At 43.8% G+C, this 25,508-nt stretch overlaps 1 protein-coding gene and 1 long non-coding RNA gene across 3 annotated transcripts in view; one reads left to right on the top strand and one right to left on the bottom strand.

Moving 5' to 3' along the window:
- The window catches only part of PKD1L1 (polycystin 1 like 1, transient receptor potential channel interacting), a 608,224-nt gene extending 602,769 nt beyond the window's left edge, over window positions 1-5,455 (top strand). For both annotated transcript variants that reach the window (XM_063922691.1, XM_063922693.1), the window contains exons 53-54: window positions 2,568-2,635; window positions 4,661-5,455. In XM_063922691.1, the coding sequence (XP_063778761.1) occupies window positions 2,568-2,635; window positions 4,661-5,339 (747 nt within the window). In that variant the 3' untranslated portion in view covers window positions 5,340-5,455. The remainder of the gene's footprint in view (window positions 1-2,567; window positions 2,636-4,660) is intronic.
- The window catches only part of LOC134927767 (uncharacterized), a 116,919-nt gene that overhangs the window by 37,726 nt on the left and 53,685 nt on the right, over window positions 1-25,508 (bottom strand). The gene's annotated exons all lie outside the window — the stretch shown is intronic.

Here is a 25,508-nt window from a genome sequence, read left to right on the forward strand (position 1 = left end):
ATAATGACGGACCTGCTGGACACTGTCAGCAGACTCCTAAACTACTAGTATGAAGAAGATAGAAAAAAAAAAACCTACCACAGGTAGGTATACAATTATGGACGAGCACTGACGACACAGAGGTAGCTACAGCTGTGGACTACCGTACTGCGTCTGCTAGTATAGAGATGATAATGATATAAAAAATATATATATATCACTACTGCAGGTATATATAATATAATGACGGACCTGCTGGACACTGTCAGCAGACTCCTAAACTACTAGTATGAAGAAGATAGAAAAAAAAAACCACCACAGGTAGGTATACAATTATGGACGAGCACTGACGACACAGAGGTAGCCACAGCCGTGGACTACCGTACTGCGTCTGCTAATATAGAGATGATAAAGATGATAGAGATGAACAAAAAAAATATAACACTACTGCAGGTAAATATTTATATAATACAGGTTGAGTCTCCCTTATCCAAAATGCTTGGGACCAGAGGTATTTTGGATATGGGATTTTTCCGTATATTGGAATAATTGCATACCATAATGAGATATCATGGTGATGGGACCTAAATCTAAGCACAGAATGCATTTATGTTACATATACACCTTATACACACAGCCTGAAGGTCATTTTAGCCAATATTTTTTATAACTTTGTGCATTAAACAAAGTGTGTCTACATTCACACAATTCATTTATGTTTCATATACACCTTATACACACAGCCTGAAGGTCATTTAATACAATATTTTTAATAACTTTGTGTAATAAACAAAGTTTGTGTACATTGAGCCATCAAAAAACAAAGGTTTCACTATCTCACTCTCACTCAAAAAGTCCGTATTTCGGAATATTCCGTATTTCGGAATATTTGGATATGGGATACTCAACCTGTATAATGAATGACGGACCTGCTGGACACTGTCAGCAGAATGCGTTTATAGAATGAAAAAAAAAAAAAAAACACCACAGGAGTGTTTAACTTTTTCAGGCAGACAATATACTGGTGGTCACTGGTCAGTCACACTGGCAGCAAAAGTGTGCACTGTACTCCTGCTATAACTGCACCCCAGTCTCCCCCACAATTCAGCTGTGTGAGCAGTGAGCACTCAGCACAGTCAGATATACATAGATGATATTATCATGCAGCACACTGAGGCTGAGCACAGATATGGTATGTGACTGTGTATCGTTTTTTTTCAGGCAGAGAACGGATTATATTAAATAATAAATAAAACTGGTGGTGGTCACTAGTAACTATCAGCAAAACTCTGCACTCTGAGTACTCCTAATGCTCCCCAAAATTACTAAGTTAGTAGTAAATCAACTCAAGTGTCTCTATCTATTCTAACGGAGAGGACGCCAGCCACGTCCTCTCCCTATCAATCTCAATGCACGTGTGAAAATGGCGGCGACGCGCGGCTCCTTATATAGAATCCGAGTCTCGCGATAGAATCCGAGCCTTGCGAGAATCCGACAGCGGGATGATGACGTTCGGGCGCGCTCGGGTTAACCGAGCAAGGCGGGAAGATCCGAGTCTGCCTCGGACCCGTGTAAAAAGGCTGAAGTTCGGGGGGGTTCGGATTCCGAGGAACCGAACCCGCTCATCTCTAGTAAAACCATGCTGCACCGCAGGTGTGGATAATTTAAAATGTGCAGAGAAATTAGATTTGGGAGGGACGTATCCATACTCAAACCTAAACTGCCATGTAAATATAAAGCTGTTCAGGATTTCTGGGCTACATGCAGGGGCGTAGCCAGAACTTAGTGGGCCCCATAGCAACATTTTGAAGGGGCCCCTGTCCCAAAGCTTTGAGACAGACAACTCTCTGCAGCACTTGTTCATTTTCTGCCCCATAGTGTACTAATTCATTTTCTGCACCATAGTAGTACGCTAATTCACATGATGTCACATTGTAGGGCTGCCAGTACACCTTATGCCACAGAGTATCCCCAATTCACAGTATGACATACAGTGTCCCCAGTTCATATTATGCCACACTATAGAGACTCCACTTCATACTGTGCCACAATCTCCAGTTCATATTATGTAACATTATAATGCTCTCCAGTTCTTTTAATACCACATTACAACAAGCAGATCCAGGGTATAACTAGATATATTGTAGACCCCAAGGCAAAGGTTTGTAATGGCCCCTATGTATCACCCAATATTGAAAATGTATATAACACATGTAACTGTGACAGGTAAGAGGGGCCCCTCTAAGCTCTGGGCCCCATAGCAGCTGCACTCCCTGCACCTATGGTAGCTGCACCCTTGGCTACATGCAAAAGCAGCCAGTATTTACCCTGCATTCAAAAACAATAAATGTTTTGCTGCAAGTAGTGTTACAAATATAAAGTTTTTTTTTTTGCTATGCTGTCCACTTAATTGTTACTAGTGAATGTGAAACTGTAGTGCTTTTAAAAAGACTATACAGTTAATTTTGGTAAATATTATAATTCAAAATGTAATGTTTGATGGAAAAAAATAAAAATTATGTTAATTTTTTTTAGGTTAATTTTTTTTAATCTTATCTTCTGTCCTACATTTCTATAATTATTTTCAGCATGACAATTACTTACAGGAAGAAAGAATGTTCGTGGAATCAGTCACTGTGAAGAATGAAGTGCAACGGTAAAACAGTAGTGTCGCTGATATTTCATAAAGTTACACTTAACACTATTATTTATTTATTAGCATTCATTTAGTGCCAGTAAATTCCATTGCATGTTACAATTAACACACAAGCAGAGTAATAAAATGAAACTGGTTAGTAACAGACAGACAGAGAGGTGGGAGGGCACTGCTTACAATCTCACAATCTATAAAGGGGGGTACACACAGAGAGATCCGTGCTTAAATCCTAAGCAATCTGACTAGATTGCTTAGGAGTTAAGCACGGATCTCTCCGTGTGTATGCCCCACAGCCAGGGCTGCCATCAGGAACGATGGGGCCCGGGATTGACAAATTTGACAATTAATATATTGGTATGCATACAATATGAATGTTATATCAGATTTTAAAATTGAGAGACTCAATAGTGCAGTTGGAGGTCACATATCCTAACTGTAATGAGCCAAGGCAATGCACAACTGTTGCAAGCTTTTATTATGATTAGATAAAACACCTTCACTTTATAATGTTTTTGGAAACAAAAGGTATTATTAATAAAAGCATTAACATATTTGCAGTATCATAAAAAATGCTTAATAATTAGTTTTTTTTTTACTATCATTCAGTCTTCTCCTTTTCCTACGGCATCTCTTACATAATCTCAGTGGCATTTGCCTACAAAGGGGAGAGAGAAGACTCAGAAATGTTATGGTAGTCTGTAAAGAAATGTAGCCCTCACCCGTACGTTCCTTGTCTGCCTCTCTTTGTTTGCCTGCAGGCCTTTTGTCTTGTGCAGATCCCCAGTGCTTTGTTATTCCATCACTCAACACGTGTAGGTAACTTTGAAGTCATGACTTGTAGGAGAGCTGTCCAGTGATGTCACTGAAAAGAGCTCTCATAACACTCTTCTGTTTGGAATTCCCTATTCTTGCGGATTGCCAGACATACCACATAGGTGCTACTAATAAAAGGTAGCTTCTTCAGGTTTCCATTAGTTCAGTCCTTGGCTCTGCATAGAACACAGGGCAAACTAGGGCCTAATGCATATAGGCGCCACTCATTTGTATATACTGACTCAGCATCATCCATAGCCGTGTGTGCTCAGCTATAGACCATGCGCAGCACAAAAACCTGCAAAGTTTACAGGCAAAACTGACTTGCGTTCAACTTTGCAGTTTCCCCATTATTTCTAGGTGTTTATGCATACTGTATATTGGCAAAATAAACTATTACGGAATTGAGTATTTTAATCAGGTCATCCATTTTCATTCTCCGCTTTCCTCAAGGCTCACTGGTGAAGCTCCACTGGCTTCAGCTTGCCCAGAAAATGGGGCCGACACTCCCCCCTTTTCCTGGACTATTGAGTGTCACTGCCCCAAGTGGCAGCCGCATGTTAATAATGTTAATCATGCTGGGACACTGCAAGTGTCATCGTAGCCCCAGTTCTGCACATGTGTAGTGCGGCTATGCATGTGCAGAACAGCAAACATTGAAGATCTGCGTAAACCATTGGGTTTGTGTACATAGGCTCTTTGTTCCATGGAAGTAGTATACGCTCCACAGGGATCAGTGACGCCTATTGTTAGCTCATTGGCTCAGGATGAATGTAGGGAGCTGACACGTGGCAAGCACACTATATAGCTATATACAGATGTAGCCATGCCCATCTTTGCTGCGATACAGCATGCAGCAACACAGGTTGCTGCATGGCATGCCAGGCTGCGACTATTCACAGCTGGCGATCGCTCCATTAATTCCTAAAGGAACATTCATTTTTTCAAGATGTAATCACATATATGAGAAATAAATAAAGCAATAATTTAGTTTAAGCTACATGTTCAGTACAGTCCTGATTAATGACATCACAACCTTCAAACCGCACGTCCCTGATATAATCTACCTATCCTATGTATAGGCAAAGGGTGCACACTCAGGTATCATAAATAATACCATTGGAAAAGTCAGTTTTTTGTAATGATGTTTTACTGATTGGCGATGTCTGTAAAGTTTGATGTATGTTAATAATATTGACATTGTCTACTTAGATTTTCCTCTGTACCTGATGGTTACATTGCTCCAGAGGATATTCACGCAAAGAACTACTCTGAATGCGTCATGGACACCAAACTAGAAAGTGAGGAATGCGTTCTCAAGACTGAGCATGGAAACCAACTGTCATTTAGAAATAATACCTTTAGTACAGATTTTTCCCAGTGTGTGTATACTGAAAAAAGAGGTCAACATGTTCTACATAATCATAAGGAGATGTGGCCCGCTGTTTTGTCTAAGGATCCCTGTGTGGATACTATAAGTCTTCAATGCGATAAAATAGAAAGTAGAAAATGTAGTCACATGCGCTGCACTTCAGCCAATATTTTGTCTAAAACTCGCAAACCTCTAAAACGCTCTTACACCATAATTATTGAACCTTTGGAAAGCAGTAGCATAGCTTCAGGGAACAAAGTGATTGCACATGAAAGCAGAACCCCAAGTACCCAAAAAGATGACAAGGGCTCTCAGGAACAGAAGTTCTATATTTTCCAAGGAAGTCACTGCGAAATTAAAATTGAGAAGGAGCTACAACAGCCATATGCAGAAACTGTTGTACATAGACCTACGCAACAGAACGTTATGAACAAAAATGTGGTACTTCAAGGGGATGATAAAACATGCATTGGCTACAATGTAGATGCTGTCCAGTGTTCTATTAAACAATGTTGGTAGCTCATGAATATTAACATGACTGTGATTAAGCATGTATGTGATTAATTTGTAAAAAATATCAAATGGACATGTATATGCTAAAGGGGCAGATGTATTAAGCCTTGAGAAGTGATAAAGCAGTGATAAGTGGAAGGTGATAACGCACCAGCCAATCATCTCCTAATTGTAAATGTACATATTGGAGCTAATTGGCTGGTGCGTTATCACCTTGCACCAGGGGTTAAAGTGGGCCGGAATGGGGCGATTCTGCGTTTCATCAGTTGTACTGGGAGGCGTAACCAGTTCTGCCTCATCCAGCACACTTTGTCCGGCCATGGGGACTTTGTAAAGGCTGTGCTGGCCGATTAGCCTGTTCCCGCTGTCACAGTCACTGTGTGCGCCGCGTAAGCGCCTCCCACTTTAATAGATAGGGTGGGCGGGCAGCAGCACTAGACAGTGTCTCCCTCCTTAGCCCCCGCATCCACAAGTACCTGCTGCTCGTGCTGGCCACGGCGGCGCGAATGAGATCATGCAGTTCTGTCACTGCATGTCTGTCTTCCTGCCACCTAAAGAGGATGAGCTACTGGAGCCTGCCCCTGACAGGATGAGACCCACGCACATGATAGAGATAGAAAGGAGATGTGCACATTGTGGGTGGGATGATGTCGCTATGCCAAGGATCAACTGTGCTGGGGGGGCTGTGTGTGGGAGTATATGTGCTAGGGGGGCTGTGTATGGGACTATATGTGCTAGGTGGATGTGTGTGGGACTATATGTGCTGGGGGAACTGTGTGTGGGACTATATGTGCTGGGGGGGCTGTATATGAGACTATATGTGTTGGGGGGCTGTGTATGGGACTATATGTGCTGACGGGCAGTGTGTGGGACTATATGTGCTAGGCGGCCATGTGTAGGACTATATGTGCTGGGGGGGCTGTATATGAGACTATATGTGTTGGGGGGCTGTGTATGGGACTATATGTGCTGACGGGCAGTGTGTGGGACTATATGTGCTAGGCGGCCGTGTGTAGGACTATATGTGCTGGGGGGGCTGTGTATGGGACTATATGTGCTGAGGGGGCAGTGTGTGGGATTATATGTGCTGGAATTGAGGGAGCTGTATGTGGGATTATACGTGCTGGGGGGGACGGTGTGTGGGATTATATATGCTGGGGGGGCATTGTGTGGTATTATACGTGCTGGGAGGTAGCTGTGTGTGGGATTATATGTGCTGGGTGGGACGGTGTAAGGTATTATACGTGCTGGGGAGATTTTGGGATTATACGTTCTGAGTGGGAAACTGTGTGTGGGATTATAACGTTCTGCGGGGGAGCTGTGTGTGGGGTTATAAATGATGTGGGGATCTGTGTGTAGGATTATACATGCTGAGGGGGTAACTGTGTGTGGAATTATACATGTTGAGGGGGGGAGATGTGAGTGCGATTATACATCCTCAGGGGGGAGCTGTGTGTAGGATTATACATGCTAAAGGGGGATCTGTGTGTGGGATTATATGTGCTGAGGGGGGAGCAGTGTGTGGGATTATATGTGCTGAGGGGGGAGCTGTGCGTGGGGTTATAAATGATCGGGGAGCTGTGTTTGGGATTATATGTTTTGCGGGGGGGAGCTGTGTGTGGGATTATACGCGCTAGGGTGAGCTGTGTGTGGGATTATACATGGTGTGGGGGAGCTGTGTGTGGGGTTATAAATGATGGAGGGGAGCTGTGTGTGGGATTATACTTGCTGAGTGGGGGTGAGCTGTGTGTGGGATAATATGTGCTGAGGGGGGAGCTGTGTGTGGGATTATACTTGCTGAGGGGGGAGCTGTGTGTGGGATTATACTTGCTGCGTGGGACATCTGTGTGTGAGATAAGCTATCAGGGAGGGAGAGCTGTGTCAGGGATAAAATATGTTGGGGAGAGCTATGTGGGGGATGTGTTAGGGGGTAGAGCTGTGTGCGCTATAAAATACGTTATGTGGGGAGAGCTGTGTCAGGGATAAAATGTGTTGGGGAGAGCTATGTGGGGGATGTGTTAGGGGTGAGAGCTGTGTGCGGTATAAAATACGTTCGGTGGGGAGAGCTGTGTCTGGGATAAGATGTGTGAGGGGAGAGCTGCATTAGGGATATACTGTGTCAGGGCTAAGAGCTGTTTGACGGATAAACTATGCTGGAGGAGAGAGCTGTGAGATATAAACTGTGTTGGGGATGAGCTGTGTGAGGGATAATCTGACACATTTTCCTGGGTCTCTCTGCTGGCCAGCTTCTTTTCCCAGGATTAAAAAAGGGGGTGGAATTGGTTTCCCTAGTGCAGCCCCTATAGTTTTAGTAGTCCCTAAAGGTTCCCCAGGGAGGATCTAAGAGTAACATGGCTGATCCAAAGCAAAGGAAGCAGTGACAGCATTTCAATAGAAAATCCTGTAACAAGGGTTAGTGAGCCAAAAGGAGAGTTAGGTACTTTATACCCCTTTCACATCGCAAATGCCGGATCCCACTCGGGAATTGGAAATGGGTCCTTCCCGGGTGGGACCCGGCATTGGACGCTAACAACTGGCTCCCTGACCTGGGAATATGCCATGTCAGGTTGCCATAGCGGCAGGGGGTGGAGCCGGCATCAGGGGCTGAGAGATGAGGTCATCTCTGCACCGCCTCTTCCGATGTAGTTAACAGGTCCTGGGTCGCATCGACCCGGCAACCAGTTCACACTGCCCCTGACCCGGTATTCAACCCGGGAATAACACTGCTTTATTCCTGGGTTGAATAACTGGGTCAGGCGACCCGGGAATTCGCCACGGGCCCTTTCACACCGCTCAGGCCTGCACATACAGTAATAGTCTAGCCAGATTGCATAGGTTTTTGGTGGGCTGTATGACCCAATTACACAGCCTGGGGTCTGCAGGACGTGTAGAAAGAGAAAATATGTAAAGGTACTGTATGTGTGTAATGTTGGTGGTCCTGGAATATGGTCCATTGCCTGAAGATGTGAAATCTCAGAACGCTTAAAGGTTTGGAGACTAGAGAGAATGGGAGAGCATTTCACACATTGGTGCAGCACGAAAAAGTCCTGTATCCCTGACTGGGAGCAGGTAATGCGTGTGTGAGAAACTAGGATTTTCGACACCCGGGGCAAAGCAATAGTTTGCGCCCCCCCCCCCCAAAAAAAAAAAACAACAACAACAGTAAAACAAACTCTGTCAGACTAAAATATCAGATTACCAGGAAATTTGAAAAAAGGAGATACTATTGGACAATATTCCCCTATGTGCATCAAATGCCCTACAGTATGCATCACATGCCCTGCCAGCGTGTTCAACTACATGATCCACTGTGTGTCCCCATACATTGCACTATATCATAACACTTCGTCACTGCATTACATTCTCCTATCCACTGCACTACATCATTATACTACATCCCCTACATGCTGAACTACATCACTACACTATATGCCCCTATCCACTGCACTGCATACCCTATATGCTACACTACATCACTACACTATATCCCCTTACATGCTACACCACATCAGTGCACTACATGCCCCTACATACTACAATACATTACTACACTACATACCCTATATGTTACACTACATTGCTACACTACATCCCCTATAAACTACACCAAATCCCCCTATCTGGGAGGCAAAGCAGAGCTTGATACTGCCAACTGAGAGCACAGTGCGCTTCTATAGCTTGTACAGTACACCACACGCTAGTCACAGCACTGCATGGCAAAGAAGAGAGTTTAAGACAGTAGCCGGCATAGAAGAGATCCCAGGTACTGGAGCTCACCCGCACAGCGTTGGAGCCAGCTGTGGGCAGACAGGTGGGTCAGAAACATTGCCAAGGGTGCTGTCTGGTGTCTCACTGGAGCAGCACAGCACTGCCGGTTTTAAAAAAAAAACCTTGTTCCTCTGTAACTCCTTGGCGCCACCTCAAATCCTGCACCCGGGGCGCATGCCCCCTTAGGGGCCCCCCTAGTTACGGCCCTGGTGAGATACGCAGATGTTGTGCAGAACGAATGGGAAAGTTGGTAGATATTGTGTGAAAAGAGAAGAGATGTATGTTAATGTAGTTTTGCTAATAGAATTGTGTCAGAAGTATTTTATATGGATATTGGTAAACTACAGTCAGCCGATGGAGGGACTGACAGAGTGGAATTAATGTTTTGCAAGGAGGGTGAGAAGGGGAGGGACTAGGGGCATGGCATCTGAAAGGGAGGAGCTGCCGGGGTGAGTTCCACCACCTCTCTAGGACCACTTTAACCACTGCCTTGCATTTATCACTGCTTTATCACTTCTCCAAGCTTAATACATCTGCCTCAATGTTCCTTAAATATGTACTATAGCTTTGCAATAATATTATATTATCTTGGGGTTTTTTGTGCATTAATTAATTACAATGACATTTAATTGTGCACAGTATACTTTGTGCGATTTCTGACAAAATATATATTACTTATTTTACGTCTAGAATTTGCTATTTATTTCATTGCTACTATCTACATTAATATACTGTATGTATAAATGAAATAACGATTTTATCTATCATGCTCTATTTTTCTTGTCTGCAGCCTCGTATCCAATCCTAAGAGGTTGAAATATACATGTACTCGTAATTAGTACTTGCACTGGATATTGCACTAGTGTAACACTATCAAGCTTATACTGTATAACATAGAAACATAGAATTTGACAGCAGATAGAACCACTTGGCCCATTTAGTCTGCCCCATTTTTATCCTTTAGGTAATCTCAACCCTGTATGTCTGCGTTTGTACATTATGGGCGGTATTCATTTAGCCTGATGCCGGCACTTATTTGAGGCCAGTGAAACCAAATCCGCAATGAGTAGGCTTTTTTTTCCTGATCACAGCCACGAAGACACATAGGTCTGCCACTTTTCATGGATCCTATGTGTTTCGTACAATTTTTTAAAAATTATTCGGACTGTAAAAAATGGGGGCTAAATGAATAGGCTGGAAAAAAAAAATAATCAGCGATGAAAAAAATAAATTGCGAAAGACATATTTTTGGATCTGATTTAATACCCCCTAAATGTTGCACAATCTTATATAGAGACACTTTGCAGGTGCCTCATGTTTGTACCTAAAGAACATAACCCTCGGTGGTATTATCTAACCATACATATTGTAGAATGTAATTACTGACTGTAGTAGTGCAGGATTCATTGTGTACAATTATATACACTTGACATTTGTATACTTGTATGTATCATATGTATGTACTGTATGTGCTACTTGTATCTATTAAATGTATTTACTGTATGTGCATATTAATATATGACATTTGACAAAAAGTAAGCATTAAAATTCCGAGTTTGCCCTCAGACATAAAAACAGATTTCATGTATGTATCTAGCAAACACTTTTATATTTGGAACATCACCACAAGGAATAATACGCTTGCTCTTGAATTGAAGGATCACTCCGATGAGCACTGTGCCAGTCCCTATACTGCAAATAATGCTATGCAGTGGGCAGTAGACCCCAACACCATTGCCTCCTTTAGAAGCAGCACTATAACACTATTGGCTAGAGCTTGTGATGCCACTCTGCAGACATATTGGGGTAGTTTTCGTAACGGCAGCAGGATAAAAGATTCTGAAGTGTCCTGTGAAGGAGTTGAGATCTGCACCCATTATTCTTTATAAAAATCCGAGATAACAATGTTATTTCCATTGTAAGAACTATACCAAATTGTTGTGGTATTTCGGAACGCACTATAACAAAGGGCAGGCTTGTGACCAATATGTAAAGTGTGTTTGTGCTGTTTAATGTTGTAGTGAACCTATAGGACACTAGGGGGTGATATATGCAAGAATATTAAAAAATAAACACTACTTAAAAATGTATACTATGTGTATTATAATACATTATAATAAAATACGGGTGACACCATCCATTACAGCAAATTATAAGGACATAAGGCACTGATTAATGCTGTGCATCTGAATCAGACATTTGTTTTAAACTACCTTTGTATTTTTTATAATCAACAAGTAGGAAACACACACTCCTAAATAAGACTGAGCCTGGTTTGTAATGCTCACTGTTATGAAACAGCTAAATATGCCATAGCCCTAAATTGAGATCACTTATTATTAGCTGCTTTTTCCCCTAGCACAGTGGTTCTCAAAATGTGTGCCTAGGCACCCTGGGGTGCCACAAGGCTCTTACAGGGGTGTCTCGGGTTTGTGGTCCAGGACCAAATCAAATTTATTATGGTCAAAGTGATGGGCTAAACCAGTGCTAGTGGCTGCCACTCATAAAACATCTGGACATTAAGAAGCACATAGGCGGATCCAGGGGGGGGGGCACTTGGGCCCGTGCCCCCCCTGTCGTTTCTGACTTCTTTTTTCTCAAAAGGAGAACAGCAGCAGCACTACTGCTATTTCCGTCAGATTTGATCAAAGAGTCGGCAGGCACTAGGACCCGCCGCAGCTCTAACAGCAAGTCCGTGTGCTCAAACCGCAACCTACCTCCCCCACTGCCAGCCGGCCAGAGTCCAGGCCAGACACAGGGTTCAAATGCCAGCATCGAGTAAGACTGTTACTTATGACGGTGCAGAAGGCTTCATTAGCCCTTACTGCACCGCACAGTTTCCCAGCGCTTCCTCCTCCACTTCCTTTACCACCATGCTAGGTGCAGTCAAACTCAGCCTCAGCTTTGAGAAGGTAGCCCATGTGATTGTGACAGGGCTGTCCTGCAGAAGTCTTATGCTGCTTGTTGGAGATCCAGCTGGCTGCTTCTTTTAATCAAAGATGGGCAGTTCGTGTCCTGCAGTCTGAGTCTCAGTGCAATGCCCAAAACAAGGTATGCTGCACCTGCCACCACCAACTAAAAACTAGAATAATTATATTGTGCTGGGGTACCTTCCAGGCTCTCATAACTAATGGAACAGGTGACCAACATTTCAAGGCCCAATCAGCCTTTTCATCAGGGTGAAACATTGGCAATAAACCAGGATGCGCTCCTACCATTATCATTACCTGATAGCGTATTCTGTGAGGCCACACCCCCTGTGATACCACACCCCTTATCTGGGAGCACGCGTGCCTTAGGTGCATGTAAATATAACTATTACCGTTCCCCTATCATGGTGCCCCCCCTTTCATTTTCTTCTGGATCCGCCCCTGAAGAAGCACAAATATAATCCATCACGTAACTGACCCTAAGGGCTGTAACACACTTGCCGGCTTTTGCCGGGCGGGAAAAAGCCGGATGGCATTTTCCCGTGCCGGTGTTGTAATTAACAGCGTAAGGGGTAGGGTCCTTTCCAACGGCATGGCCCTGGCACGGCTGCCGGGTTGCAGCCGGAAATATCCACTGGAAGGTCCGGCTGCCGGGCCGGGGCTGTGCCGTCTTTGAAGGCAGAGAACCTTGTGTGTGAAGGGGAGCTTTCACACACAACGGGTTTTTTTTAAGCCATGTCTGCTGCTGCGCATGCGCACAGCATTACACATGGCTCAAAGCCGTTGTGTGTGAAAGACTCTGCCGGATGGCAAAAAGCCGGACAAAGTTTGTCCGGATTTTTGCCATCCGGGGAAAACCAGGTAGTGTGTTACAGCCCTTAGTATGACACATTTATCCCACAGGTGCTGTGAAACAAAATGCTGGTACTCTATGGCGTCATGATTCAAGAAAGTTTGGGAACTATTGCGATAGCACATAACAAAGTACATGCACAATTGCTGGGTTTGAAAGTGCATCCACACAGAGGCATGCATGACTATTTGCAGGAGTGTGGGCCTTGAAAAGCTACCACTCAATCATCTTGTTTTCATTTATCTAAAAATAATGCTTGTTTGCACTTCTTTATAGCCTAAATACATTGAGAAATTAAAGAGACATCAGTATTGTCTTTATTTCATATGACACATTAATTAATTTGGGACATACAATGCCTTGCTAAAGTATTCACCACCCTTTGCATTTTTCATGTTTTGTTGCCTCACAACCTGGAATTAAAATGGACTGTTTGAAGGTTGGCATCATTTCATTCACAGAACATGCCTACAACTTTGAAGATGTTTTTTTTTATTGTGAAGCAAACAACAAATAAGACAAAATAACAGAAAGTTTCAGCGTGCATAACTATTCACCCCCCTAAAGTCAGTACTTTGTGAGCCACCTTTTGCAGCAATTACAGCTGCAAGTCGCTTTGGATAAGTCTCTATGAGTTTGCCACATCTTGCCACAGAGATTTTTGCCCATTCCTCAAAGCAAAACTGCTCCAGCTCCTTCATGTTGGATGGTTTCCGCTTGTGAACAGCAATCTTCAAGTCTGACCACAGATTCTCAATTGGATTGAGATCTGGGCTTTGACTAGGCCATTCCAACACATTTAAATGTTTCCCCTTAAACCACTCGAGTGTTGCTTTAGCAGTATGCTTCAGATCATTGTCCTGCTGGAAGGTGAACCTCTGTCCCAGTCTCAAATCACAGGCAGACTGAAACAGGTTTTGCTCAAGAATATCCCTGTATTTAGCACCATTCATCATTACCTCGACTCGAAACAGTTTCCCAGTCCCTTCTGCTGAAGAACATTCCCACAGCATGATGCTACCACCATGTTTCACTGTAGGGATGGTGTTCTCAGGGTGATGGGATGTGTTGGGTTTGCGCCAGACATTGCGTTTTCCTTGGTAGCCGAAAGATAACATTTTAGTCTCATCTGACCAGAGCACCTTACTCCATGCATTTGGGGAGTCGTCCACATGCCTTTTGGCAAAGTCAAAAGGTGCCTTCTTATTTTTAACACTAAGTAATGGCTTTTTTTCTGGCCACTCTTCAATAAAGCCCAGCTCTATGGAGTGTACAGCTTATTGTGGTCACATGCGCAGATACACTACTTTCTGCTGTGGAACTCTGCAGCTCCTTCAGGGTTACCTTTGCTCTTTGTGCTGCCTCTCTGATTAATGCCCTCCTTGCCTGGACTATGAGTTTTGGAGGCTGGAGCTCTCTTGGCAGGTTTGTTGTGATACCATGTTTTTTCCATTTGAAGATGATGGATTTGATGGTGCTCCAGAGGATAATCAAAGATTTGGATATATTTTTATAACCCAACCCTGACTTGTACTTCTCAACAACTTTGTCCCTGACTTGTTTGGAGAACTCCTTGGTCTTCATGGTGTGATGACTCTTGCTTGGTGGTGTTGCAGCCTCTGTGGCCTTTCAGAAAAGGTGTGTTTATACTGATAGATCATGTGACACTTAGATTGCACACAGGTAGACTTCATTTCAATAATTATGTGACTTCTGAAGGTAATTGGCTGCACCAGAACTTTTGAGGGGCTTCATAGCAAAAGGGGTGAATACATATGCACATTCCAATTTTCAGATTTCTATTTATAAAAAAAAATTTATATAAGTTTTTCACATTTCACTTCACCAACTTAAACTATTTTGTGCAGATATAGCACATAAAATTCAGATTAAAAAATAAAAATAAATTATAGGTTGTAATGTAACAAAAAAGGTAAAAAGTCAAGGTGGGTGAATACTTTGGCACTGCACTTGTCTACTCCTCCAGAACTTGCTGGAGACACAATTTTTCAGGTAGTTCCCTGCAACCCCGGGAGAGTGGGCACCTCTCCCACATGCCGCCCACTTCTTAGTGAAGTGGACAGAATGGAGAGATAAATACAATGAATCTGAGGTCTGTGAGGAGGCAGAGCCTAATGGTGCACCATTTCAGCCCCAACCCTATGCTCAAATTGCAGCATTTTCCCATGAGGGGTGGGTTTTAATGAGATGAGTGGCCCATCTCTTTCCCCCATCTCCGCCTACCTACATCTCTTTTCCGGGCTTACTAAAGTATGCTTTAGTATCAGATTTGGAGTTACAATCAAGCTGGCTGCAATTTGGTTAAGGTGTGACACAGCAGTCTCGGGTGAATGTAGAAATTGGTGAGAGCAGTGGTTGCAGAGAGGTAGATAGTTGTTGAAAATTAATAGCGTTAATATTTCTGCGGGTTAGAGGCGTCTTTGTAGACTTCAGGGACATTGAGTTTGAAGTAATGGAGGAGAGCAAGCAGGTGATAAGGTTGTGATCTGAGAGAGGGAAAGGAGTGTTAGTGAGTTCAGAAACAGAGCATTGGGGGTCATTCCGAGTTGATCGCTAGCTAGTTTTAGCATCCGTGCAAACGCTATGCCGCCGCCCACTGTGGAGTGTATTTTAGCTTAGCAGAAGTGCAAACACTTGTGCAGCCGAGCTCTGCAAAAACAGTTTGTGCAGTTTCAGAGTAGCTCTGAACCTACTCAGCGCTTGCGATCACTTCAGCCTATCCATGTCCCGATTTGACGTCATACACCTGCCCAGTGAACGCCCAGCCATGCCTGCGTTTTTTCAGACACGCCTGCGTTTTTACAAACACTAGTGAGTTAATATCCCGCACTGGACATGTGATTATAATCTATTGTAATAGTAACAACAATCCAAATATGAAACCAGCTAGTAACCATACCTCCTAAATTGGATTGATATTCAAAAAGCTGGAGGTGCTCCCGCAATCATAAGCCAAACATAGTAACCAAATATCTGTTGCAAAGAAACAACACACGAAGTAAATTGCTTTTATGGAGCACTCTTTTAAGAGAAAGATTTTTTATATAGATGAATTTGACATGATTTTAATAAGTTAAAACATAGCCTTTATTATACTTCCATAAACTAAATGGGGTAATTCAAGAGGCAGTACCTATATGTGCATGCCGATTCTGTGCAGTCACTTTATCGCACCCCCTATCACTGATAACAATATCCTAAATTGAAAAAATTAGTTATGTGTGGTGAATATATTACAAACTTATTTAAAGTGCTCAGCAGTGCCTCCATTTATAATTTGTTGTTATCACTTTAGATAAGTTTGTAATATAAAGGTTATGTTTTAACTTATTAAAATCATGTCAAATTCATCTATATAAAAAATATTTCTCTTAAAAGAGATATTTGGTTACTATGTTTTTACAAACACTCCCTGAAAACGGTCAGTTGACATCTAGTAGCGCCCCCTTCCTGTCAATCTTCTTGCGGCCACCAGTGCAAAGAAAAACTTCGCTAGAACCTGTGCACAACCACAATGGGCTTTGTACCCATACGACGCGCGTGCGCATTGCGGCCCATACGCATGCGCATAAATGCCATTTTTTTCACCTGATCGCTGCGCTGCGAACATCGGCAGTGAGCGATCTACTCAGAATGACCCCCATAGTCTGGTGAATACAAGATCAAGGCAGTGGACCTCCTGATGAGTAGGGGAGTCAGTCCATTGGGAGAGGCCAAGAGAGGAGGTTAGATAGAGTAGTTTAGAGGCATGGGGAGATTGTGGACTGTCAATAGAGATATTGAAATCGCCCATAATGACGGTGGAGATGTCAGAGGATAGAAAGTGAGGGAGCCAAGCAGAAAAATCTTCCAGAAACTTTGTGGGTTGCCCAGGTGGGCGATAGATACCTGCAACATGCAGATAGAAAGGGGTGAAAATCCTAATAGAGTGTACTTCAAATTATGTAAATGTGAGTGAGGGAACAGGTGGTAAAATGATGTGTGTGTAAGATTTGGACAGTAGTATTCCAACACCACCTCCTTTAATGTTACCAGGCCTGGAGGTGTGTGTGAAGTGGAGGCCACCATGTGACAGTGCTGCAGGGGAGGCCGTGTCTGATTGTGTGTGCCATGTTTCTGTTATAGTTAGCATATTGCATTTTTTTGCTATGAAAAGGTGATGAATAAATGTTAATTTGTTGCAAACAGAGCGTGCATTCCATAAAGCACATTTTAGTGACTTGAAGGAAGATGGGAGACATGTGATGTTGATAAGGTTTGTTGGATTTATATTCCGTTGTGAATCAGCTGAATGTGAGCGTGGTATGTGGATGGGGCCTGGATTTGGGGATATGTCACCAGCTAGTAGAAGCAGAAGAAGAGAGAGATAAGTATATTGGGGAAGGTGTGTGATAGTTTCTTATGGTGACAGGTTGAGGATGTGACAGTTAGTGTACATAGATAGGTTAAAAGCTCATGAGTGTTAATAAGAGGGGAGTGGATTAATGAGGCTGCAATGTGTACAGGGCGATAAATAACAGGAATAGTGAAGGACAATGTCATTTTATAGAGGATACAATGAAGTGCTGTTAGGAAAAACAGTTTGTGGAACATGGTGTTTTTAAAGAGAAAAGTATAGATAGGTAAGTGTTTATGGAAAATGTTAGTTTTATGGTGAAATTACCTTGATTCCAATGTTTTTCAATGTTTGTTCAACTGTTGGTTTAACTGTTCTTTTTAAAATTACCTAACTTTGTAATTTCCAAACTTCGTATATTTCAAAACTCAGACAACTGCCCCATAACTGAATGCTAACATATACTAGGTCTAATTAACAAAGGCTACAGCTAAAGCCAAATAATTATTTTTTCTCAGTATTTACTACAGAAGGAGAAGGGAAGGGGCCACAGTTAAGTTGCAAGGGCATTCATAAAAATAAGGTAGATGAAAATACATTTACAGAGGAGAAGGTCCTAACTGAACTTTCCAAACTAAAAGTGGATAAATCAATGGGGCCAGATGGGATACACCCAAGCATACTACAAGAGCTAAAAGATGTGCTGGTGGCACCATTAACAGAATTATTTAACCAGTCACTAAATACAGGTGCCATTCCAGAGGACTGGAAAATAGCAAATGTAGTTCCACTGTTCAAAAGTGGAAGCAAGGAAGAAGCAAGTAACTACAGACCAGTAAGCCTTACATCAGTAGTAGGGAAAGTAATGAAAAAACTACTAAAAGAAAGAGTTGTGAAATATCTTAAATCAAACAACTTACAGGATCCAAAACAGCATGGATTTACTGGTGGGAGATCATGCCAAACAAATTTTATTGACTTTTTTGACTCTGTGATGAAAATAATAGATCAAGGGGGAGCTGTAGATGTAGCATATCTAGACTTTAGTAAGGCATTTGACACTGTCCCACATCGCAGACTGCTAAATAAACTTGAAAGTGTGGGGGTGTGATAAAGCTGATTATCTTTACAGGAATGAAAGCTAAATCTTAAACATACCTTAAATATACTTTAAACCTTTAGTGGCTGCGGCTGCTATACTTAATTCACACTCTATGCACCTTTTACGCTATTAGCGTACCGAGTCCCGTACAGGGTACGGACTTTGCGTATACACGCCGCGCTGACGGTACAAAGTACTCACAGCGCGTACACACCCAGAGATACACTTTAAACCTTCTACAGCAATGCAATAATACACTTTAAACCTTAGCAGGGCAATGAGGACACGACACCAATTGTGATTTTACCGCTGGGTTCCGACACCACAGTGGATTATTTCTGAAAGGGGGTTTACAATACAAATTATACACTACAATACAAGACAATATATAACAGAATAATGGCTACAGTCAATGTACATACGTGAGTATATTCGCGTGCGCTTCCCGGTCCGGTCCTCCGTCATCAAATAGATAACGTTGTGAGTCTTGTGTGTGGCCAGGCTGCAGCAGGCTTTATTTATACAATTCTTCCAAAAGCAATACAATGGATACTGTAATCCCTTTGTCCATTGGACACAGGAATGCACTTTTACAGTACAGGAGAGGTCATAGGTTGATTTGAAAAGGTAGGCAATGTCTTTCTCAACTGCTCTTGTGGGTGGTCTCCTCTGGATTCCCGCCGCATACATAATATACAGTAAATACAGTGTATATCTATATTCTTCTTCTGCACATAACTATTCGCAGGAACATACGATCTTCCGCAGACCAACACCGGAATGTTACCCTTAAAATACCCTACAGCTGGATACCAAATACCACCTTATAACCTTAGTCTGTCCCCTCTTATCCTGTAAAGGTGAATCCCTTTGTTCTGCAACCATTTAAACAGCTATAACTTTCTGATGTGGTGCAAGGAGACTATGTGTACATTGTGCACTATTTGGATTAAATATGTAATGTGTCTTGATGCCTCTCCATGCGTACACAATCTCTGCCGTAAGTACCCATACCACGCGCCGATGCGCAGGACCGCGGGAGCGACCATACGCAAATTGCGGATATGTGCACGCACGGCAGAACAAGTGCACGCGCAGTGGGCATGTGTGTGCAGTTTGTACGTGATGTCTGTTCTGCAATATTTTTCGACTTTGACAGTCCACCCTTTGGCAGTCACCAATAACTGCCACTATCTAATCGCTAAACAGAAAAATATCAATACAATATCTACAGACGATTGGATGGTCAGAGGAGAGTTGTAGGCGGGAAATGTATGACCTAGTGGGATAGTAAAAAGCATGTATGTATGAATCCATGTCTGAGGGGCATGTATCATCGTGCCGTATATGTTTTAGATAAGCTTCGAGGTATTGCGAAGTGTACATTAAATCCTTCTCATCCCGTATTAAGGGTCTGTAAGTGGGCCAACAAACACTACCGAGCTCTTTTCGGATTCTTGTTCCAACAAATGGGGTGCACATTTAGTTGATGATACATGGAGGGGGAACATATGTGAGTGCTAGTATATGTGGATATCACCTGTCGACTATGTGTGTCATTAACTGAAGGTTGTAGAGATGAAGATAATACACATCTAAAATACATTCACATAACATTTACATAAACATTCTTGGGTAGGGCTGATGTCTTTTCCGGATGGGTGTATCTGGGCAGAGGGGGAGAAAAAGGAAAAAAGGGTGAAAGAAACAGGCCATGGAATTCATTTGCAATCCTTATCATAACACTGTCTCTATGGATGGGTCATAAATTAAATCTGCTGCTATGACAATGCCCTCGCTCCTTAAACTCATCGAATTTGTGCCGTGCTTGCGCCGCGTCAGAATTCGGACACACCTAAATATCAAGCCAATAATTATGACGACTCCCAGGATACAAAGGAGAAACTTTCCTACACTCACAATAACATTTTGAGCCCACTCTCCTAATCCTGAGAACCAGTTTCGTGGGTTCAACCATGAGACCCAGCCGGTCAGCTCATTACCCACAGCCAAAAGGGTAAGGTTGTCTCTCCTCCGGAACTCCCACTTCAACTGCAAGATATCGTCTATCTTTTGATCGATAATCTCCGTGGGGTCGTCAGTGTTGTTTGTAATATATGTACAGCACTTCTCACCATATTGAGTTGTCAAAGTGACACAGTACCCACCCGTCACGGCTGTGATATAATTAAGGACCATCCTGTGCTTGATCAGTTTCGTCTTGTAAGCTTGTAACTCCCTTCCCGTATACCTGAAGGTGTCGTCATACATCTCAGTGATATTATCTATCAAGTTCGCTAGCGCATGGATATACCTATAATTTATAATTCCTCTGGCAGTACGGGTGATGTCTAATGCGAGAAGGAATTGAATCCCGGTGGATTCGTGGATCAAATCAGAGGCTACGTGCTCTGTCCTCTCTATGAGGTGTCTCTTGACTATGTGTTCATAGTGAGTATGAGTATAAGGAGCCTGAGCACTGCGATGAACATTTTTCATCTTATCATGGGTTATGGTCATGACCTCTGGCAACACTCTTCCACTTGTTCTTAATAGTGCTGTTCATTCTCTCCACCTTCGCACTCGCCTATGGCCGGTACGGAGTATGCAGCTTGCTATTAATTCCCATCAGTTTGCACATTACCTGAAAGACTTCACCTGTAAAATGGGTACCCCTATCGCTTTCAATTATTCTAGGGATACCATATCTACACACAAATTCCTGCACAATTTTCTTTGCAGTGAACGTAGCAGTATTTGTGGTGGCAGGGAACGCTTCTACTCAATTGGAAAATACATCAATACAGACTAACACATATTTTAAATTCCTACAGGGTGGTAACTGTATGAAAACAATTTGTATTACCTGAAAAGGGCCGTCTGTCGGAGGGATATGGGATGGTTCTATTGGTATTGACTTTCCAATATTCTTCCTCAAGCAAGTAGGACATGTCATTGCTCTCTTACCCGCATGAGAAGAGAATCCTGGCACACACCAGTAGGCTCTCACCAGCTTACACATACCCTCTTTACCCAGATGAAACAGACCGTGTGCCGCCTCAGCTAAGCTTGGAAGATATGCTCTGGGGGCCACTGGCTTACCATGTCCACCTGTCCAGAGTCCTGAGGACTCCTGGTCATACCCCTTTGACCTCCAGACCGCCTTTTCCTGAAGAGAACACAAATTTTGCATTTCAATTAATTTTTGTGTGTTGATTGTGTTGAATGTCATCAATGATGTGATGTTCATTTGTATGGGGGTGCTGGCTGCTGATTTAGCAGCTTCGTCTGCCCGGCTGTTACCAAGTGAGATTGGGTCTTGGTTGTAAGTGTGTGCTTTGCACTTGATAACAGCCACTCTGTCTGGTTCTTGTATCGCTGTTAGAAGCCTTGTTATGTGGGATGCATGCGCTACAGGTGTGCCAGCTGCCGTCATAATTTTTCTGAGGCGCCATAGGGCCCCAAAATCATGCACTACTCCAAAGGCAAACCTAGAATCTGTGTATATATTGGCTGACTTACCCTTGGCCAATTCACACGCTCTGGTTAGGGTGACCAGCTCAGCAACTTGCGCTGAGTGCGGTGGGCCCAGGGGTTCAGCTTCTATGATACCTCTGTCGTCTACAACTGCGTATCCAGTACACAAGTCTCCCGAGTCCGTCTGTCTGTGGCAACTACCGTCAGTGTAAAAGGTAAAGTCTATGCCTTCCAGTGGGTTGCCACTGATGTCAGGTCTCGCAGTGAAAGTCTGATTCAGGTATTCCATACAATCATGCGTATCAGTATCTGTACTAAATCCTCCTTCACCATCATTCTCATCCTCCACCCTTTGTGCCTGTCCAGGCACACTTGGCAGATAAGTTGCAGGATTTAGTGCGCTGCATCTCTTTATGGTGATGTTTACAGGGGCCATTAGTGCTAATTCCCACTTTGTAAACCGAGCCGATGAGACATGTCTGGTTTGGGCGGAGTTCAGTAAGGCTAATACTGCATGAGGTGTATGGATGGTCAGGTTGTGTCCTAACACTACGTCTTCGCTTTTACTTACTAGCAAAGCTATCGCTGCAACACTTCGCATGCATGTGGGGAGAGACCGCGCTACGGTGTCCAACTGTGCACTGTAGTAAGCTACCGGCCTGCTGGCATCACCATGTCTCTGGGTTTAGACTCCTGCTGCGCACCCTGCACTTTCTGTACCATATAATTCAAAAGGCTTCCCATAATCTGGCATACCTAATGCAGGTGCCTGTGATAGGCACTGTTTGAGTCTCTCAAAGGCCAATTCGGACTCATCTGTGTGCGAGATCCGATCTGGTTTGTTCGAGGAGACCATTTCTTGCAAAGGTAAAGCCAGTATGGAGAATCCTGGGATCCAGTTTCGGCAGTACCCACACATTCCAGGGAAAGTGCGGATCTGTTGCTGGATTTGTGGCAGGGTCATGTCGCGAATCGCCTGTATTCTATCAGCGGTGAGATGTCTAAGTCCTTGAGTCAAGCAATGTCCTGTTATGATTCCAGCACTCTGGTCTGAGGAGATCTTATTGCAAGGACCGGAGCACTGGAATGTAATGCTGGGAAAGGGGAATGGAAAGGGAATAGCCCCTGGCGCCCTATCTCCGTTGTCTCGCCCGTGCTGTCAGTACACTCTTGCGAGACTATGGTTGCTTGAGCCCATGGCAGCCGCGTTTGAAGGGCGGATTACGTCTGCCCAACTTCGATGCCCCCTCAGGTCTTAATGAGAGACAAAGAGTGTACCGAGACAGGGTGATAACAAGGGGCCCTCTTACTGAAACAACCAACGCCAGGGGCTACTAACTAGCCTAAAACTAAATGTATGTGCAGCTTGCCGCCAAAGGAAAAGAACAACAAAGGAAATGCTGACCACACGCCCACACAATACTTTTGTGTACCGGCGGTGACAGCATAAGCAGAACCCTCTGCAAAACACCAGTGACAGAAATAATAATGGAATACAGCGGCCTCGGCCGACGGACGCGGCAGAGCCGCTACTCACGGAACCGGTACGAATACTGGCAAACGGACAGGAACTCCCAATGCTGCTGACACAGACTCTTAGAACTGGAGGACAGGCAGAATCCCAAACGAAAGACCGGTGGACACCAAGAAGCCAGAAACTTGACCAGGCACAGGCAAAGGCACTGGACCTCAGGACAGGAACGCCTCACGGCAGGACACGGGATCAGACATAGGAATCGACACAGGGACTGACTCAGGAATCGACACAGGAAGCTCAGGAACTAGCAGGAACCAAGCTCAGAACTCAAGCAGACCGGATACCCAGAAATATCACCAGCATCTGTGAATTGCAGACAGCCAGCATATAACAGAGAGGCCTAATTAATAATCTCATGCAGCTGCCCTGTTGCATGACTCCAAACTGACAAGATGCAATTAGCAGCCAGGTGAGGCTGAACACATGGGAACAAGCTGCAATTACACAGACTCACCAGCGGCAGCAGACAAGAGTATTCTAAAACAGAGCAACAGGAAATCCTGGCATGCAAGACAACTTTATAAACATAAAATAGGAATGAACCACTACCTGTGGTTCATAACAGTATCCCCTCCTTAAGGGTGAGCTCCGAGCACCCCATGACACCCACGGGGAACATGAACAGAAGTATAACATAAAATACATAACCAAAATGCAAAAATGGAAATGAGCCACAGCCGTGGCTCATAACATTACCCCCCCCCCCCCCCCCTTGAGGAGGGGTCAAAGAACCCCAAAATACAGACTATCCAAAACAAGGGATACACAAAAAAAAAAACCTGACACACTGGTCTAACAGACACGAAAACAGAAACAAGCTGCAACCACAGCTTGTAACAGTGCCCACCCCCTGACGGTGGCCACTGGACACAAGATAAGGAAAAAAAAAATCTTTTTTTTTTTTTTATATCAAGGCAAGAGTCAAAAATTATTTATTTTTCTTCTTCTTTTTACAAAGCTCTTTAGGTCTGACCAAGGTAATTCCCCAAACATTGTCTGAACTGATGGTACCACCCAGCAAGGCTGTGTTCAAATCAGAGACAGGTTTCTTACCCTTGGGAGCTGAACTTTCTGGCAAAGTACTATTATTAGAAGAAGAAGAAGTCAGAAAAGCACATCCTGCAGTCAAAACAACGGGCTGGGACTCTTGTGCCGAGTTTACAGTATTTGGTGGACTCTCAGCAGACAAGACGGGTGACTTAGAGGAACCTGAACCCATTTCTTTGGAACCATATCTTTTAATAATTGCATCACTGAATGCTGGGGGATCCTGAAGAATGGGATCTTCAGCTTTCATTAGGCTGGTCGCCCACTCAAAAGGCTCTCCTCTAAAAGAATAAATCAGATAAAGCACAAGGTTCTCTGAAGTGATGCCCAGAAATGGTCTAGACAACATAATAATGTAATAGTGTTTGTAAAGTGCCAGAAATTGGGCTAAGTCCCCATCAAAGATTATGGATGTTGAGATATCAGAGTCAGGATCTGTTTCCTTCCCATCTGACTGACTGGAGTGCTTTGCTAGGACCTGGTCACTATTGACCTTACTCGAGGCTGAGACTCTCTGAACCCCACCCGGGGCAGTGACTTTCTGAACCCCACCCGGGGCAGTGACTTTCTGAACCCCACCCGGGGCAGTGGCCTCCGGGAACCCCGCTGGGGCAGTGGCCTCCGGGAACCCCGCTGGGGTCAGCACCTCGGATTCTTTTACTGGGACCGAGCCGTCGGCCTCCCCCACTGGGACCGAGCCATCGGCCTCCCTCTCTGAGTCGATAATTATCGAAACTTCTCCCGGGACTATGACTTCCGGGACTTTTGCTGAAGCTATAACCTTCAGCACCTCCACTAATGCTACGCCTCTTAAGTTCTTTCCTGGGGAAGTGACCTCTAGACCCTACTTAGAGGTTGCGTCTCTCGAGACCCCACTTGGGGATATTACTTCAAAGATCCCTTCTGGGGTTTTGCTTCTCGAGTTCCCTTCTAGAACTATGGTTTCAGATACCCTTTCTGGGGTTGCGCTCTTCAAGTCCCTACCTGGAGTAACAGCTTCTGAGACCCCTTCTGGTATGGAAACCTGAGCTAAAATATTTGATGTCCCTCTATAAGCTAGAGCATCGGGTACCGCACCAGCACTCTGGGCATCGGGTACCGCTC

Source organism: Pseudophryne corroboree, chromosome 5 (assembly GCF_028390025.1).
Source record: "Pseudophryne corroboree isolate aPseCor3 chromosome 5, aPseCor3.hap2, whole genome shotgun sequence".
Lineage (NCBI taxonomy): Eukaryota > Metazoa > Chordata > Amphibia > Anura > Myobatrachidae > Pseudophryne > Pseudophryne corroboree.